General features: G+C 35.9%; 1 protein-coding gene across 1 annotated transcript in view; it reads left to right on the forward strand.

Annotated features, from left to right (window-relative positions):
• Window positions 1-400: 400 nt before the first annotated feature.
• Window positions 401-16,733, forward strand: part of Dachs (unconventional myosin-IXb-like dachs) — a 35,029-nt gene continuing 18,696 nt past the window's right edge. Inside the window, exon 1 of the mRNA XM_071793819.1 lies at window positions 401-973. Coding sequence (XP_071649920.1) covers window positions 637-973 — 337 coding nt within the window. The 5' untranslated portion in view covers window positions 401-636. The remainder of the gene's footprint in view (window positions 974-16,733) is intronic.

Raw genomic sequence — 16,733 nt, forward strand, 5'->3', positions numbered from 1 at the left:
ACAAAATAAAATAGGAAAATGAAGGAGTACTTGTATACATAAGAAATTGTTATTTTTAGCAAAGAATTAAAAAGTGATTAATCTACTGAATCCTTCATGATTGATCGTTGTGAGGTGATAGATCATGTTAGTTCGCTTAAACAAGAATTAAATAAAAATGAAAGTGAAGAATTTTATGTGTGAAAAGAAAAAGAGTATTGTACAGAAAGAAAATAAAAGAAATAAAATCGTTGCAGTAAACAGAAAAATATAAATAATTTTTTGCTTCATGAGTTTTTGTTTAGTTTTATACAAAAATTAAATAAACATATATCTTCAAAGGGATTCAGATTTACAAATTAATCCACATACTTTATAAATAATTAAAAAATCTATTTAAAAAGTTTAAATTGCACATTAAAAACATGATTTTGCATTAATTAAATCAAATAGGGCAAAGAATATACTTCAAGGATAAATTGTGCATTACCTATTATCGCATCTTGAAATATCTTCGAAAATTTCTCGTGCAAAAAAAGCAGTGGCCAGTTAAGTCCAACCATGCCTGAAGTGTAATGAAAAATGAATCCTCGTGATAATCGCGGGGACAGGAAAATCCCAAGGGAACATTGAGAGGGTTTCTTATCGGGGGCTAATATGTGCCTGGGACGAGTCGGGAGTCAGAGCAGCGGGACTTACGGTGGCAAGTGCGGCGAGGAAGGCTCCTTCAGGATTCAGGGTCTGTCCGACCGACCTGGTAGTGATTTCCCCGCGGAAGTGGGTATGCTGCTGCCTGACGAGACCTACGAGGCGAGATCCTCCAGCGCCCTGATCGCCGACGTGGACGAAATCGAGGCCGCCAAGGCGCTGGCGGCGCTCCGCAGGTGCGATGAGTTCCTGAAGAGGCACGGCATCCGGCCCGAGTTCTTCTGCCGGCATCGAGAGCGTCTGGCTCTCCAAGCGTGGCTGCTGGAGAGATCCAAACTTTATTCGGGTAAGTGTTTAAGAAGATATATCTTCATGTAGGAGTTAAGCCCCTTTTATCGTAGAAATTAAATGAGAGTTGGTTTCTCAATGGATGCTATGTTATATAATTTTTTTACGTTGTATCCTGACATATCTAAATTAGCTAACTGCGTATTAATTTATCCCGAAACTTTTATTAATAGAATTTTACCGTCTTTATATACCTTTTGTCATTTTTTCCCCCAATTTCCCACGCTTTCTCATTAAGCTTCTCGAGATATTCGGTACGAGGTTATTAAGACCGCCACGTTTTCTCACCGAGATCAACAACGACTGCATTATCTTAGGAAGTTGGGGAAACGGAGCCACTCGCGCGCCGTGCTTTCGCAGATTATTCCGTCTATTTCGTTTGTTTACACGCGCGGGATAACTCTCGCCGTCGCCTCTCTTTCTCCCGGAGCGCAACTTTCCTCATGCAACTTGCTCCATTTCTCCTCTACAAATCGCATTGCGGAGAGCGTCTCGGGCATTATATACATACAAGGATGCGCGAGGAGGCTGCACGCTCGCCCTGCCGTTCCTTGTACTCCGCGCGTTCCGATAAAGGATGCAGCTCGTGAGCATCGCGATCTACCGAAGGATGAAGGATGATGTACAGTGTCCTCCAAAAGTACCAGTTATCTCTACATTCTAACGCGCTAACGTTATTTTAAATGCACCGACATAGAAAATTGAAGTTTTATAAAAAAAGTTATTTACAGGAATAAGTTAAATAATTATTTTTATGTAAATTATTCGCTACTTGGAGAATTGATGGTTATTATACTTCTTTAAATGTTAAACAATATTAATTATATTACTTTCAATACTTGTATTAAATACATTTCTAATTTTCCGGGATGGTAAATAATTATTGAAAGGTATGTACAAAAATGCAACATTTATGCATGTCACTATATACATGTGGCACCTCGAAAAAGGATTGTACTGGACGTTAATGTCCATCTCGACTATCATCGAGAGTCGACAATCACGAGAATCTATAGACCATAGAGTGATCTAGGAACGAACATTGAATAAACTCTCTTTCAAGCTATCGAAAAGTATTCTGAATGCGCGACATATGCGCGAGTCAGCCGGCATGGCACGGCTATGTAGATGCAACGAGGTATGCTCTTAGCCTCTCGCATCCAGAACTGGCAGATACCTCGCGATCGCAATAAATCAACGCGCAACCTAATTAACCGATGGACCCTATAATAGGGTTCATTATGTTCGAATCACTATTAATTATATGAATGCACCGCCAAGTCCGTCTTTATACGCTAATAGCGGATTTAATCCAAAATTACTGCACAGAGCGAAAGAAATAGTTGTTATCACGATTTCACTATAGTTTTATAGTTATTTTAACAATACGAATTATAGCTGACTTTATTCTGCATTATTGTTGTCATAGCTTTAACATGCAATATTTATTCAACCATATACATGCGGTTTTATACACTATAATCTGTAATTTATAGTAAGTATTAATAACCATAATTGAAAGATTTATGAATATAATATTATTTTTACTAATATTACAGCAATAATAACTATAAAAATAAGGACCCCAATTATGCAATTATATAGTCACAAATATTAAATATCTTTTCTCCCAGTGCAGTGTTAGATAAATCTCAACAAACTATTCATCACCTGCTGAAGCTGTATTAACAGAATGTTGATCACATTTTGCAAATTTCAACGCAAATCGTAAACGTGGGGAAACTTGATTCGAAACTTAAGAGCACTTTGAGATTCATAAATACAGTCTTATGAACAGTCTCAAGAGCTATAACGCATTATTGTTCAGTATATCTATGTAAGAATACGAGCACGGCGGGAATTGGCGATTAATTGCTAAATACATGACCGGCGCATGTAAACCGTCGCACATACCGGTTTACAATACGCCATGACTCGATAATAGTGGCTTAATATTATAACTGGTATCACGTGATCGCGTGTAACTTACTAATCTATCTCAATTCATAGCGAAATTTTACATCTCTTGATTACGCTACTGAAAATTGGATCAATCGCCGAATTATGCTTTCGCTTTAAATAATATTTGCACAAAAATAATTCTATATTTATAACTTCTAAATAAAGAGCGTTTGCATACTCTAATAGTTTAATGCAATTGAATTAACTTGCCAATAATTGAATTTTTTATATTTCCAAATTTTTATTACCATTATCTCATAATTTTGATTCTTAAACGAATCGGCGATCATCAATAATGAAGTTCAGTCGTTATACTTTTCTAAGAGAGGGATAAAAGATTTTATGTACTACTTTACGTACTACTTTAATTATAAGAAATAACTCTTCGTTTCCGGTGGCGGTTTACGATCGTCCTTCATCGCGAAAGGACTAACACATTGATAAAAATATTGCAATTAATTCTTCATCTCTTAAACGCAATTTTTCTGACTTTTTATTAAATTGCCAAGAAAATAAGCTATTTGTTGATTTGTATTATTATATAGACGAACAATAATATACATGGGAAAATCCAATTAATGGTATACACTGGGGAATAATCAAGAATTCAGGGATAAATTCATACAGAATTATAGGAAATTATTTGTCTATTTTAAAAGAGATTACTAGATTCAGAACAAATGGTTTAATATTTTTATATGCATATATTTCGAAATTTTGGCAAAAGATAAATTCAATAATTTACAAAGCTTTTGCAACAAAATGTAATAAAAAATTTGTGTTGTGCAATATGTAAATTAATTTGCTTACCTTATTTAAAAATAGAATTTGCGAATAAATTAAATTTTGCTTATGTTAAGCCTTCTTTTCTTATTTTTAAAATCAAAAATTGCTTTGTCACGAGATGTCGATACGATCTTAAGGACGTTCTCCGGTCCTTATACTAGAGAAAATAGATTTTCTTAGGATTTTCTTGAAACTGTGAATATACGCGTTAATTTAGGTGTGCTTTATGCGCGGTATAAATTTCAGTATCTCTTCCGAGATAAAAAATAAAGATACTGAGCCTCAAAGTTTTAACTTTTACTAATGAAAAGGTTTTTCAGGCCAAACGGTAAGAGATACGAGATTGACCAAAAAGACCAAAGTTGCTCCTCTCGTCGAGTTCTATAAGGAAAAAATGCCAAAACTAAAAAAATTAAATTTAAAAATTTTTTTTGAAACTTTGAGGCTCAGTATCTTTATTTTTTATCCCGGAAGAGGTACTAAAATTTATACCACGCATAAAGCACACCTAAATTAACGTATATTTACAGTTTCAAGTAAATCCTAAGAAAATCGATTTTCTCTAGTATAAGGACCGGAGAACGTCCTTAATACAAAATGCGCGCAGATGGTGGAAAATATTAGGAACAATTGTGACCTAATTACTCGGGTTATCCACCCACTCCATGGGGAGACGAAGAGTGGAGGGGGAGGGGATGGAAATTTTATCGGGATTTATTAGCCGCGGGGAATCGACTGGGGGGTTCGTAATGACCGAGGCATTACTAATGGGGCGAGGTGGAGGAAGGAGGCAAAAAAGGGCGGAACTGCCTGCCAACGTAACAACGCTGCTGATGCAAAAGCGAACAAAATGCCGTCAGGTGTTGCCCCCATAAATCACTGCGTACGTACGTACCACCTTCCTTTCGGTCCTCGTCGCGCCGCTCCGATGCATTCGATAAATAAAACATGCGGCGCGAAAAGGTCCGCAAGGTGTATCGATTGGTTCTACCAGATAAACGTTGTATAATGGCGCGCATTATTTCTATTTTGGAAAAGATCACTTCCGCAAAAGTGGTCGAAAGTTTCTATTTTTTCGGACAAGTAGATGCACAAGATGCATCTCACATCTCTTAATATAACAATAATACGGCGTCACAAGTGATCTAGAGACTTTTATAAAATAGGTATACATATTTCAAAAATGTAGTGTCCTATAAACACTATATAGTTTGTGTATTTTTTCTACAAAGGAAAACGTCCTTTTCCATTTCTACAGATTCTTCCCACGGAACTTATCATTCTCGACCGCTTCTCGAGCGCGAGAATGTCCTAATCAATCGCGGGCATCGCGTGAGAAACAAAACGTGTCGAGAAACTTTGGCACTGCATTAATTACCGGTACCTAATAATAGCATCAGAAATTAACAATTACACGGTTTGGTAATTATATATGCAATCAGACTGAATTATCGTCACTTGTCCGTATGCATAAATGTGCGTGTTTCACAGCACCTGTCACACGGCATATGTAGTGTGAAGGATGACAAGCACACTCCTCGAGACTTAAGGTTCAAAAACCAACGGAGATTCTATCACTTTTAGTTCTACATTGTAAATGTGAATTCCGATAGGAAAAGAATTGTGAATAAATAAAAAATGAGAAGAACGAAGAAAAAACGTAATACAAATAAAAATAAAAATAGAATTAAACAACGTTTAAAACAATTCTTTATACTGATTGTACTGGGAATATTATATTGCGCGCTGTGTCTTTATTCTGAGTTTTAAAAGTACTAAAATGCATGAATCTCTATCGATCATAGGTGGCAGGTATTCAGCTCTCCAGAGTCTGGTATCTTAAGTCTGCCAATTTAACTTCGTCTATGAAACCGGGCATGCCTTCTTTTTGCTCGGTAGCGTATAGCAGAGGCTTCGCAAAAACCGCGGCCGGGTCCTGATGCAAATTTATGTTAACAGCGCCGGCGAGTGTCTCTCTCTCATATATTTACAACCCCGTCGCGAATAGAAAACGCAGGCGGCGCGCGGTCGCTGCGAATCCGCAACGCGAGAGCGGCGCACACATATTTTACATGTGCACGCAATTAAAATTATTATAATTAAATATGTCGCCGTAATTGCGTTTCTAAATAGAAACTTCCACGGTTTATCTGATTCCGCGGCTATTATCTTGTGAGCAAACAAATTTACATACATAAGGCGCACGTATATACGCACGCACACGTGTTTATACATGAGAGTGTGGAGGCGAGAAAATCATTATCGAAGTGAGTTGAAAGAACGAGCTAGACGCGAACTTTTTGCGAGGCGCGCGACGACGTACTGTATCGTCTTATCCTCGTCTCCACTCGGTTTAATTAAATTCCCGGAGAAACGGTAGCTCTTCATCCCTTCATTACCTCCCCGCGGCCACACTTTTTTTTTACGCATCCGTGCCGACAAGAGAAGACGCATGCACGCATTGCACATGCACGCGCGCGCGCTCGCACGCACGCAAGCACGCATTCACGTTCGCCTTACTAATTGACGGATGAATTAATTAGCACGAATGATCGATCGCGCCCGCCCATCGCTGGATTTATTTCCTGTCGAGACATACAACGATACGGAGTGTCGGCGCGAGATTATTGACTACTTGGATCTTTCGAGCATCTATAGATAATTTGCTACAGTACCAACAAGAATATAATTATGACAACAAAAGTAATAGTAAAAATATAACAATATATATAGAAGAAAACAATGTTTTAATTATATCTCATTTTCAAAGCTTCCTTAAATATTTATATTAGTGTTTATGCATTAGTTTCTTGCACTAATTTTAGAAATATAAACTGTTATCGTTGATATGTACAATTTCTCACAAAGTATTTAAAATTATATTATGCTTTAATTAACCGATTAATTGTAAGTTCTAGAAAGCGTTTACACGTTTTTTTTTGTTTTAAATCTTTGTAACTCGGATACTAATCAAAATTTTTGGATCACTATTGGTATTGAGTGATAAAAAGAGTTGCGCTTTTCGAAAATCTAATCGGCGAGGTTGAAAGTAAAAATAAAAACAATAAATGACTTTTCTGCCTTTATATTGACAAATATTCAACTAACAAATAATTTTGTTTATCTTTTTGAGTAGAATAAATTGATAGGTAAAATTGTTATTTGAGTAATCTATAACAAAAATTTTGTTCAAAATCATTTGTTTACTTTTTTTTAACTTTGGATTAAACTAATGATCTCTCTCTTTCTTTATCTCTCTAGCTCTCTTTATTCATATATTTATACTAAATATTTTATGTTAACTTTTATGTCACTGTACTATTAAAAATAAGCAAATAGAGAAATAAAGAAAGAGATTTTATGAGAAAAGCAATTTTAATGATTCACATGAAATTATAGAATTCAAAGGTCGAAGGTTCTTTGATCATGCAGCTGTCAGATCAATTAAAAGAAATACCTCGTTAGTGCAATAACGAAGTGTCGGTGACCGCATACCGACGTGAGTGGGCAGCAAAAGAAAAGACAGTGATGATGAGCAACGCACAGATATAATGAAGGTCAATCTTTTAACGTATGAACAAACGAAGAACTTCAAATTGTTCTTTACAAAATAATTTAACGAAATGTCATTATCTTATGTCCATTTCTACCAATGTGGGTTAACTTTAATCTTGGTTTAATTTACTTTTTATCTTTTTCTAATTCTTGGCATTGGTAGAAATGGACATTAGTAGACTAGATTGATTTGTCTGATTAGTTTTATTTTGCTAAGTTTAAATTTATTAATTTGATTTAAACAGAACACAGTTCACGGTTACTTCTAAAATTAATCATATAGCAGGTATCAGTATTATAGACATTGCTCGGACAGGGCTCAACAGAACTTTAGATATTCTTTCCAAAAATATTATACACCCGTCAAATTCTTTAATTTGTAAGATTTATTTTTGTTATACATTTTAAATCAAAATAATAAGAACTCTAAATGATTTTGATGTCAAAATTCTCAAAAGTCATGAAAGTAACGCAACAAACGCATGTAACATTACGATAGTGATTTATATCTGTGCAGCAGCAGTTAAGAGTCAGCACCATTTGTGGAGTCAGCAGTCTACTTAGAAGCAATAAGACGTGCCGTGAGAACGTGACGCGATTCGCTATTGCACGCCGATCACTTTTGTACGCTGCACGTATCAATCAATATTAATATCCAATCTAAAACAGAATAATAATTTACTGCAAGCATAAATCGTGACTCCTCGAACTTCTTGAAAAATCTTGAGCTTAATCTCTAGTTGATAAACGATGTTATAAATTCAAAGTATATTTCTTATAAAATTAAGGTCTCAAGGTACAGAATACTTCATAAGAAAATATTCTATTTGGAGAAATGTTATTGTATTTATCATTTATTCACAAAAGGCATATTTAAGTAATAATCGAGGACAAAATATTTGAAATTCATAAACAATGCCTGTTCATAAGTCAGTTGTTTATAAAACAATAATTGCGGCATGCGTCGTTGAAAACTTAATCTTCACCGCCATCTTTCTTGCGCTGTAACTCCGCGCGCCCTTTCTTTATCTTTTTCGAGCGAATAAACGCTTGTGAGTCGCCATAAGTTTTCTCAGTGGCTCTCGTAGTTACGAAAAGCACCGTGTTGCCCTGCCCGGTAAAAGTGTCTCTAAAACCCGTGGCCATTGTTGCGTAGCGCACTAAAAGCAGAGTCACATATATACATCGGGCGAACACTTTTGCGCGGAGGAGTCGTGAAAAGTCAGTCGATCATTCATGGTTACGAGAAGCTTCATTCTTTTTCTACTACCACCATTAACGCTACTTCTTTTATTATCCAACTCTATGACAGGTTCCGTCTTGCTGTTTCTTCAAATCTTCCTATAATCTCTTCTCTCTAAAAGTCGAAGAGCGAAATAATACTCAAAACGTAAAATGCAACTGTAACAAAAAGTGAAAATTGAGCCTGTACACTTTGAGTGACTCGCCACTCTAAGAAAGAGTAAAATTGCGCTCTATAAGTTGGAGTGAAATCGCACTCCGTTTGAGTAATGCCCATTTCTACTAATGTAGATTGACTTTAATCTAGGTTTAACTTTATATACCTACTTTCTATTTTTTTCTAACTCTAAGAACTAGGAAAAGATAACAGGTAAGTTAAACAAAAATTAAAATTAACCTGCATTGATAGAAATGGACATAAGGCGCTCTTTTCGAGTGCAGTAGATCAGTGTCTATAGGAGTGAATTATGTCACTCTATACAATTTTGGGTAGAAAATTTCACTATTTCACAATTACAGTGACAATCGCTCTAATATATTAGTGGCGAAACCATTCTATGAGATTTAGAGAGTTTAGATAGGTTTTCTTAATAAATAGCCGCGTAATTTGAATCTTTTTGAGATAAAAGGTATATCTTCCCTCCTTTCTCTTTCTTTATTACATATATCGCTTCATAATGTCGTATTTGCCACGCAAATAATCGCGAATTCCACGCATCGCTAGGAATCATTCAGATGACTGCGCCGGATCCCGCCATCATTTTAATTCTATCCATAGCGGCGCATCAATGTGCGGTTATGCGAATCTCATTTTCTGCTATGGCCGCCGTAGCTTCTTCTCCGGATGAGATAAGCCGTGTACCCGTGTTGGAACTTAAAGCATGCGGCTGCGTGTCTTTGGAGGAGGCGCAGGAGGCCACAGATAAGCCTCGATGTATTCTGTGAAGTACGTTCGTCGTAATATTAATAACGCGTTCCCATCGCCATGTTTCCCGATATAAACTCCAATCGTTCCTGTAATCGGGTATCGTGCTCACCGGGATGACATAGGCGACCTTCTTCTTCCGTCTTATCCTCCATTTTTTTATTTATCTTTTATCTGACGTTTAAACATTTATCTCAATTTTTATTATTATATAATAAAATAATATATAGTTAAATACGTCTCTTATTTTTACATATAAGATACTTGCAGAGAATAGTAATGCAAGATCTAAAGGCCCATCAATAATGTATTTAAAAATTGTAGAAACTTAATTTGTTATTATATAGTAAAAAAAACAAGGATGTATGGAAGTTTTTTAATCTATTATTCTTGGACATTCAATTTAGATGATCATACGCTCAATTTAAATTATGTTATTAAATATCTAAGAAAAGGAAATTTATCAGTACGTGTTATATCAGTATATAGGAAATTCTTTTTTAGTAGTTTTTATTATTAAGCAGGCTTGTAACTTATTTAACTACAAATTATAAATTTTACAGACATTTTATATATTATAGTTGTACAAATTAGTATGGAAATGTTTATTAAAAATAACTACTTATACTAACATTACCTTACCTTATCATGATATACATATACCAAACACGATTGACAATAATGTCACAAAGATTTCTGCCCAACTGCAAATGCGATCTTTGATGGGATAAATGTTTGCACCTATGTATATCAAAAAATTGTGCAAATTAGAAATTTGCACATGGCTTCCTCATAGAGAAAGTTTTAACTTCCGCAAATTTGGAGATATCGATCTATTTCTAATTTTATTATATTTTTCAGTTTTTTCTACCCCTATTTCATATAAATTCGGTTAATTAGACTTAGCTTTATATGCGATTAAAATTATGGACCTTTGATCGCGTATAAAGCTGGGTCTAATCAAATAAATCTTAAAAAATTATATATGAAATAGGGGTAGAAAAGACTAAAAAATATAATAAAATTAGAAATAGATCGATATCTCCAAATTTGCGGAAGTTGGAGCAACCACGGGCATTTCTAAAAAAATTCAAAATTTTTTTAAAAAAGAACCCCTTTACCGATCATCGCCAAATTCAATACCAACCTTCCGTGAATGATACTCTATCGATTAAAAAAAAAACATCCCAATATCTAAAAAATTACGGAAGTTATATCATAAACAAAAAAAAAAGATAATTCAACACCAACCTGCCTTTAATGATATACTCTACGATTTTTCGACGTTTTCGAACATAAGCAACACATTGGCATCGAAAACTCAAAAAACAATTTTTACTTTGGTCTTTTCTACTCCTATTTCATATATAATTCTTTTAAATTCGGTTGATTAGACTTAGCTTTATATGCGAGCAAAATTATGGACCTTTGATCGCGTATAAAGCTGGATCTAATCAACCAAATCTTAAAAAATTATATATGAAATAGGGGTAGAAAAGACTAAAAAATATAATAAAATTAGAAATAGATCGATATCTCCAAATTAGCGGAAGTTAAAGCAACCACGGACATCAAATCTGCACATACACACATATATATATACGGACATGCGATTTTAATGCAATATTTCGACATTTTAGAACACTCTGAACATATTGGCATCAAAAACTCAAAAAACAATCTTTTCTTTGGTTTCTTCTACCCCTATTTCATATATAATTTTTTTTAATTTGGTTGACTAAACCCAACTTTATACGCAATCAAAGGTTCATATACGAAATTCACGAAAACAAAGCTTCTTCTATGAGGAAGCAAAAAAATGTTATTCAATCATTCAAGATTTTGAAATTAAAATTAAGAGAATTTTAAATTAAAACTTTCAGAAATTTTAATGTTAAGAAATTAACTCTAAATATCAAGAAATATAAAATAAAAATATGCTTTAAATAAATAAATATAAATATGCTTTTAAGATTTTAAGTTAAGGAATATAAAATTTAGTGCAGCTGTGTGTGTGTGTGTGTGTGTACGTGTGCGTATGTGTATCTTCTCTATGGACGAGTTATGGCAAACGTTTTATCGTATCGCGATCGGTGAACAAGATGTCTCTTCGTCACCAGCATAATCCTTGAAGATCTTTGATGTCAGTATCTAGTTAGACCAACGGATCGAGTTTCACAGCTTCTCAACATGTAATGGAGCGAACAAATTATATTGCGCCGTGTCCGGCATGCGGAAGATGGATCACTCATTTCCGATTTTAACCGCGTGAAAGAAATCCCAAGGTCATTATGTCGCAGCAGCTTTTACCTTGAGTCAAGCTTGAAAAATTACAATGCTGAATCAAAAGCGTTTCGTAACTCTAATTTTTAAATATAAGTTAACGCGTTCGGGTAAAACGTAAATTTAAAAGTTAGTTCTGAAATTAACTTTTGTTCCGTGTATGTACCTTGAAAGAAAAAGTTGGAGAGCGCGCGGAAAGAAACTTTTTTACAGAACAATACAGAATTGCTTTATATTGGGAAAAATGGGATCGTAACGAAAGTTTGAATAAGAGATGTTCATAAAATAAATTGAATTTTACCCGTCAACAATAGTATGGCTCTTGTACATTCGCGTTATGTTATACTGTAGTCGCATTACGAGTGCACATCGATACAATACAAGAAATAAACGAATCTTTACTGATAAAATTAGATTAATCATTATTGCTACGTGAATGCTCACGTTTCGTAAATTAACATTGTCTCTATCTTTCCAATTGAACATTCAACAGCACATCTCGTGCTCACGACGACGGAGGAAGACATAGGAAGCACGAAAGGGGAGAAGAGGAAGAGTGGAGCGAGATCAGCATAATGTCTGTATCAAGAAAAGATGAAAAAAAAAGAAGACGGAAGACCTCGAAGAAAGAAGAAAGAAACAGGGAGAAAACATTTGAAACCAGAATCTTTTAACGGAAGACGGAAACAGAAGATATAAGCTTCTGAGGAGAGAGAGGAAAGCAAAACGAAGAAAGGAAGACGGTAGGATTTAAAAGGATAAAGCATGAAAAAGTTATTTGAAAACTCAATGGCTGATCGTCTTTATACATCTGCAATGTCGCAAATGCTTCGTATTTTCCTGAATCTTTAACTTGCATTTTTGAAAACATTATGAGAGAGAGACCCGATTTGTTCCATTCTTGAAGATTCTAGATTTACCATATTTTTCATTTTTAGAAATTCCCCAGATTGAAAATTTTTATGATCTTGAGTGTATAAGATTCTTGCTAGAATTTTTCCTTTTGCTGATTGTACGGGATACTGAACAGTGGATCAGAAATGAAGAAAGGGAGAAAGACGAAAAAACGAAGATAAAAACGTATCTGGTCCGGTGTCAGTCGCTGACGGATGGGTCCACGAGCTTCCCCAAGGCCTCACGAATCTGCAACAAATCCGTAGTCCTTTCGTCTCATCCGTTTCAACTCGATGTGAATGTGGATCCTGAATCAGAGTTTTCTCTTAACTTCCCATAGCACATATTTTGTTCCAAACAAGAAAAAATAAACTAGATTATTTATATCAACTCTTTACTGTTACAATTAATGTTATATTTCATATTTATGATTTGATATATTAATGTCATTGGAGTGGCAAGAAATTAGAGTATCGAATCTAAAATACTTACACTTAAAAATTTTTTAATAGATCTGGATGACGATTATTATATTTAAAAAATTAATTTTTTTGAAGAAATATTCTATAGATATGTTTTTACTTCTTTTACTTTAAATTTTATAAAAAATAATTTTCAATTATTTTATTTCTATCTAGTTCTGTTATTTCCACATTTCGGGGTCAAGTTTACTTATATTAAATTATTTTCATATAAGATTTTGCTTCAAGCATACGTATCAATACGCTCTAATTTAGGATCTTGGGATAACCTTTCGGATCGGTAATAAATCGCTCGAGCAGGGAACACATTTCCAAAGACCATATTTCGAAGATCGGTACAGTATCAAACGAAGCGGAGTCACGATCTCCGGATCGTTTCGCCAGATTGTGCTAGCAGTCCTGTGGGTCCGTCGAAGACGTATCGTCTTCTGCCTTATCGACACAAAGTTAGCGCGAATCGAACCTGCGAAAGGCCCCGCGGGCCTGTTTTTCATTCGAGTCCATCGCGTTCACATTGAAACCGGTTTTCTACAGATAGATTTGAATTTCGCTGCGAAGAACGAATCCTCTTTCTCCTCCGGCCGAGAGCTATGCCTTAAATCGATTCACCTGAGATATTCAACATTTCTTTATCACATTTTAGATTTGATATTTTCATATTCTTTTTCTCCTTATACTTATTAATATTTACAAATAACGAAAAAATTACGCTCAATTGTCTTTGCTATTAATATTTATATTATATCCCAATAACTAAAGAATTTTGAATTATAGTCTTCAAAATTTTTCAAATTACGAAATGGATTCTACTTTTCGGAATAAATTGTTAAAAACAAAATATGTATAATTATTTATAAATATAAAGATTTATTATTCTATTTAAACTGTTTGAGTTTTTTTCTAATAAGAAAGTAATGTTTTAATTTTACAAAATATTAAAATATTATAACACAGTCTAATTTTAATCTGTTTTTATAAAAAATTAAAATATTATAACTACGTAAATCTAGCTTCCTAAAATTATCTTTAATAATTGATTAGTTTAAAACATTAAATTTGGTATTTAAATCATTAAGTATTACGTGCATTATTATTTAATACCTTGTATTAACTTTAATAAATAAATATCATTTCGCAAACTGTAAATTGTGCGCAAAACAAATTATTAATTTTTATTAAAAATATTCGCCATTTACATTAAATCAGCAATCGCCGACTCTCTTATCGTTTTCGCAACAGTAACGAAGCGAACAGAGTTAACTTCTCGCATACTCTTGTCGATAGCGAGCGCATTTGGTGGTAGGGATCCACTCGTAGTGGTCGTCGGCCCCTGTCAGGGCCTTCCTCCCTCCGTGTTACCACTCTCGGAACCTTTCCCCCGTTTGCATCACGGCCTGAGTGGAGGGATTTGCGCGCGAGAAGTGGGGGAAGCTGGGCCCCAGAAGAAGATAAGGAGCAAGCAAAGGAAAAGAAGAGAAGAGAAGAGAAGAGAGAAGATAGAGTGAGAAAGTTCTCTCACGACGACGATGTTGCATTGTTTACGACAGGGTTAAGCCTGTGCCGCGGCGCGGCGGCACAGCCATGTTGGATTCCTTTCGCGGCAGTAGATCAAAATTATAAGGCGGAACGCGCCTTAGAACGTCCGCTCGGGAGATCCTCTCGAGTGTGCCACGAATCCTCTCTTCCCCTTCGCTCTTTTCTCTCTTTTCGTCGCCCCGGCGAAAAAGGGAGCAAGGGCGCTCGCGAGAATGCCACGAAGATCGATCACTTCGTTTGTCGCTCTCTTTTTCGACCGCCCGACCGGCAAACGAGAGCGCGCGAGGCCTTCTTCAGGCCTCGTGTCTCTCTTCAGCCGTCCTGTGGCTGCCTCGCGAGCAGCCATTCATTCGGTAGATAGGTCAGGTGACATGTATCGCGTGTCGCGCTCATCGAGCAGCTCAATGGCTGCTTGTCAGTGGATGAACGCTCGCCAAGCAACAAGTGACTTGAATGTGGATATAGGAAAGATACCTGTTCTTTAAACAGATGTTCCGCGTTTATTGAAAGGGATCAATGATACACGTACACACGCTCGGAAGATTTAAACCAAATCACGTACACACATACGCGCGTCCTTACGTTATACCTATATTAAAATTATCTTAAAAGGAAAAGGCATTTCCTTATAAGTTATGACCGAGACATTATCATTTATTACGTAGCCATTAATTGATTACGTTAATTATTTATTTCCTACAAATAATTTTTTACATTTTATTTATTTATAATATAATTCTTTTTGTTCGAGTTTTTGAGATTTTAGTACTCCTTTTGCGGATTTGTTGAGCAATTACAATTAATTCATGGATTAAAGTTTTAAATTTCGCGTTGAATTTTGCTGTACGCTGTCTAGTTCCCGTTTGAAGTTTCATCGAGTAGATCAACAAGCCGCATAATAAACCGCAGTGAGTCGTGGAGGTCGAGAGAGCTGCCTAAGGTGAGTCTAGGGCCGCAGTCATTTTTCCGCAGCCTCCGCGCGGAGCGGTCCAGTCGGAGACCAGTCCTGTCCTCTCCTCTCTTTTCTCTCTCTCTCTCTCTCTCTCTCTCTCTCTCTCTCTCTCTCTCTCTCTTTCTCTCTTTCTCTGTCCGCCTTACCTCCCACCTCCCACCAACTCCATTCGGCAGATATCCTGGACCCCGGCATGCCCGTGTGGTGCCTTCCACCTAACTACCCGTGGACTAGGTAAGCGCCGCGGCTTTTACCTGTCGGAGTTACGGCGAAGGCGCTTTAGGAGAAATAAGGCCCAGAAGGTGGGTCTCAGGCAACAATGACGCCCAGTTGAACGCGACGGCTCGCCACTCTTCGTATGTTGAAAAGTGCATACGGCTGTTTAACTAAGTTTACACGGTTAAAAAATTGTGCCGACGTCAGTGCATTGATCCGGATTGATCGACTGACTCTCTATTCGTGGAGATCTGGTTATCGCGATATTCTCCAGCGTTGAGAATTTAATTCGCGACGTATTTATCCGGAATCTCAAGCATTTTAATTTATATGCTTCAGTGTATAAACCCTTGGATCGAATAATTGTTTTACAGTGCAGTGTGATGTAAATTTGAGTGTTTTTTTCTGTATTGAAAAATTTTTGCGGTGGAAAATGTGCGAGTGCGGTGACGAATGCTCCGAGGATACGAAGACGCGGGAACCTCGAGATGTTCTATCTCGTTAGACCCGCAAAAACGTTAGATTAGATAGAGGATTTCGGAGGAAGGCTTAGTGGGGAAAATTCTGGACGGGATTAAGACTCGAACACCTGAAATGGCTACCCTCGGTCTCTCCAAAGTCTTCATATTGGACAAGTATTTTATCGAGCTGCAGAAGTTCTGGGAAACCGAGAAGAAGCTGCAAGGTACAAAGTTGCGAGTGCTGTGACAGCGTCTTCCATTTGATTTTAACAATCTAGAACATTTTTCTTGATTACTGAAACTTTTAATCCTCGAGCTCTAAAATTATATTTTGTTTTATTTTTTGTATCTATATATCTTCTTATTACATTCTCAATATTGCACTTTTCGTATGCTTGTGTGCTAAAATCTATAATATTTTCTCTTTTATATGTAATTTATAGTCATTATTACATATATCACTA

The sequence above is a fragment of the Temnothorax longispinosus genome, chromosome 11 (assembly GCF_030848805.1).
Source record: "Temnothorax longispinosus isolate EJ_2023e chromosome 11, Tlon_JGU_v1, whole genome shotgun sequence".
Taxonomy (NCBI): Eukaryota; Metazoa; Arthropoda; class Insecta; order Hymenoptera; family Formicidae; genus Temnothorax; species Temnothorax longispinosus.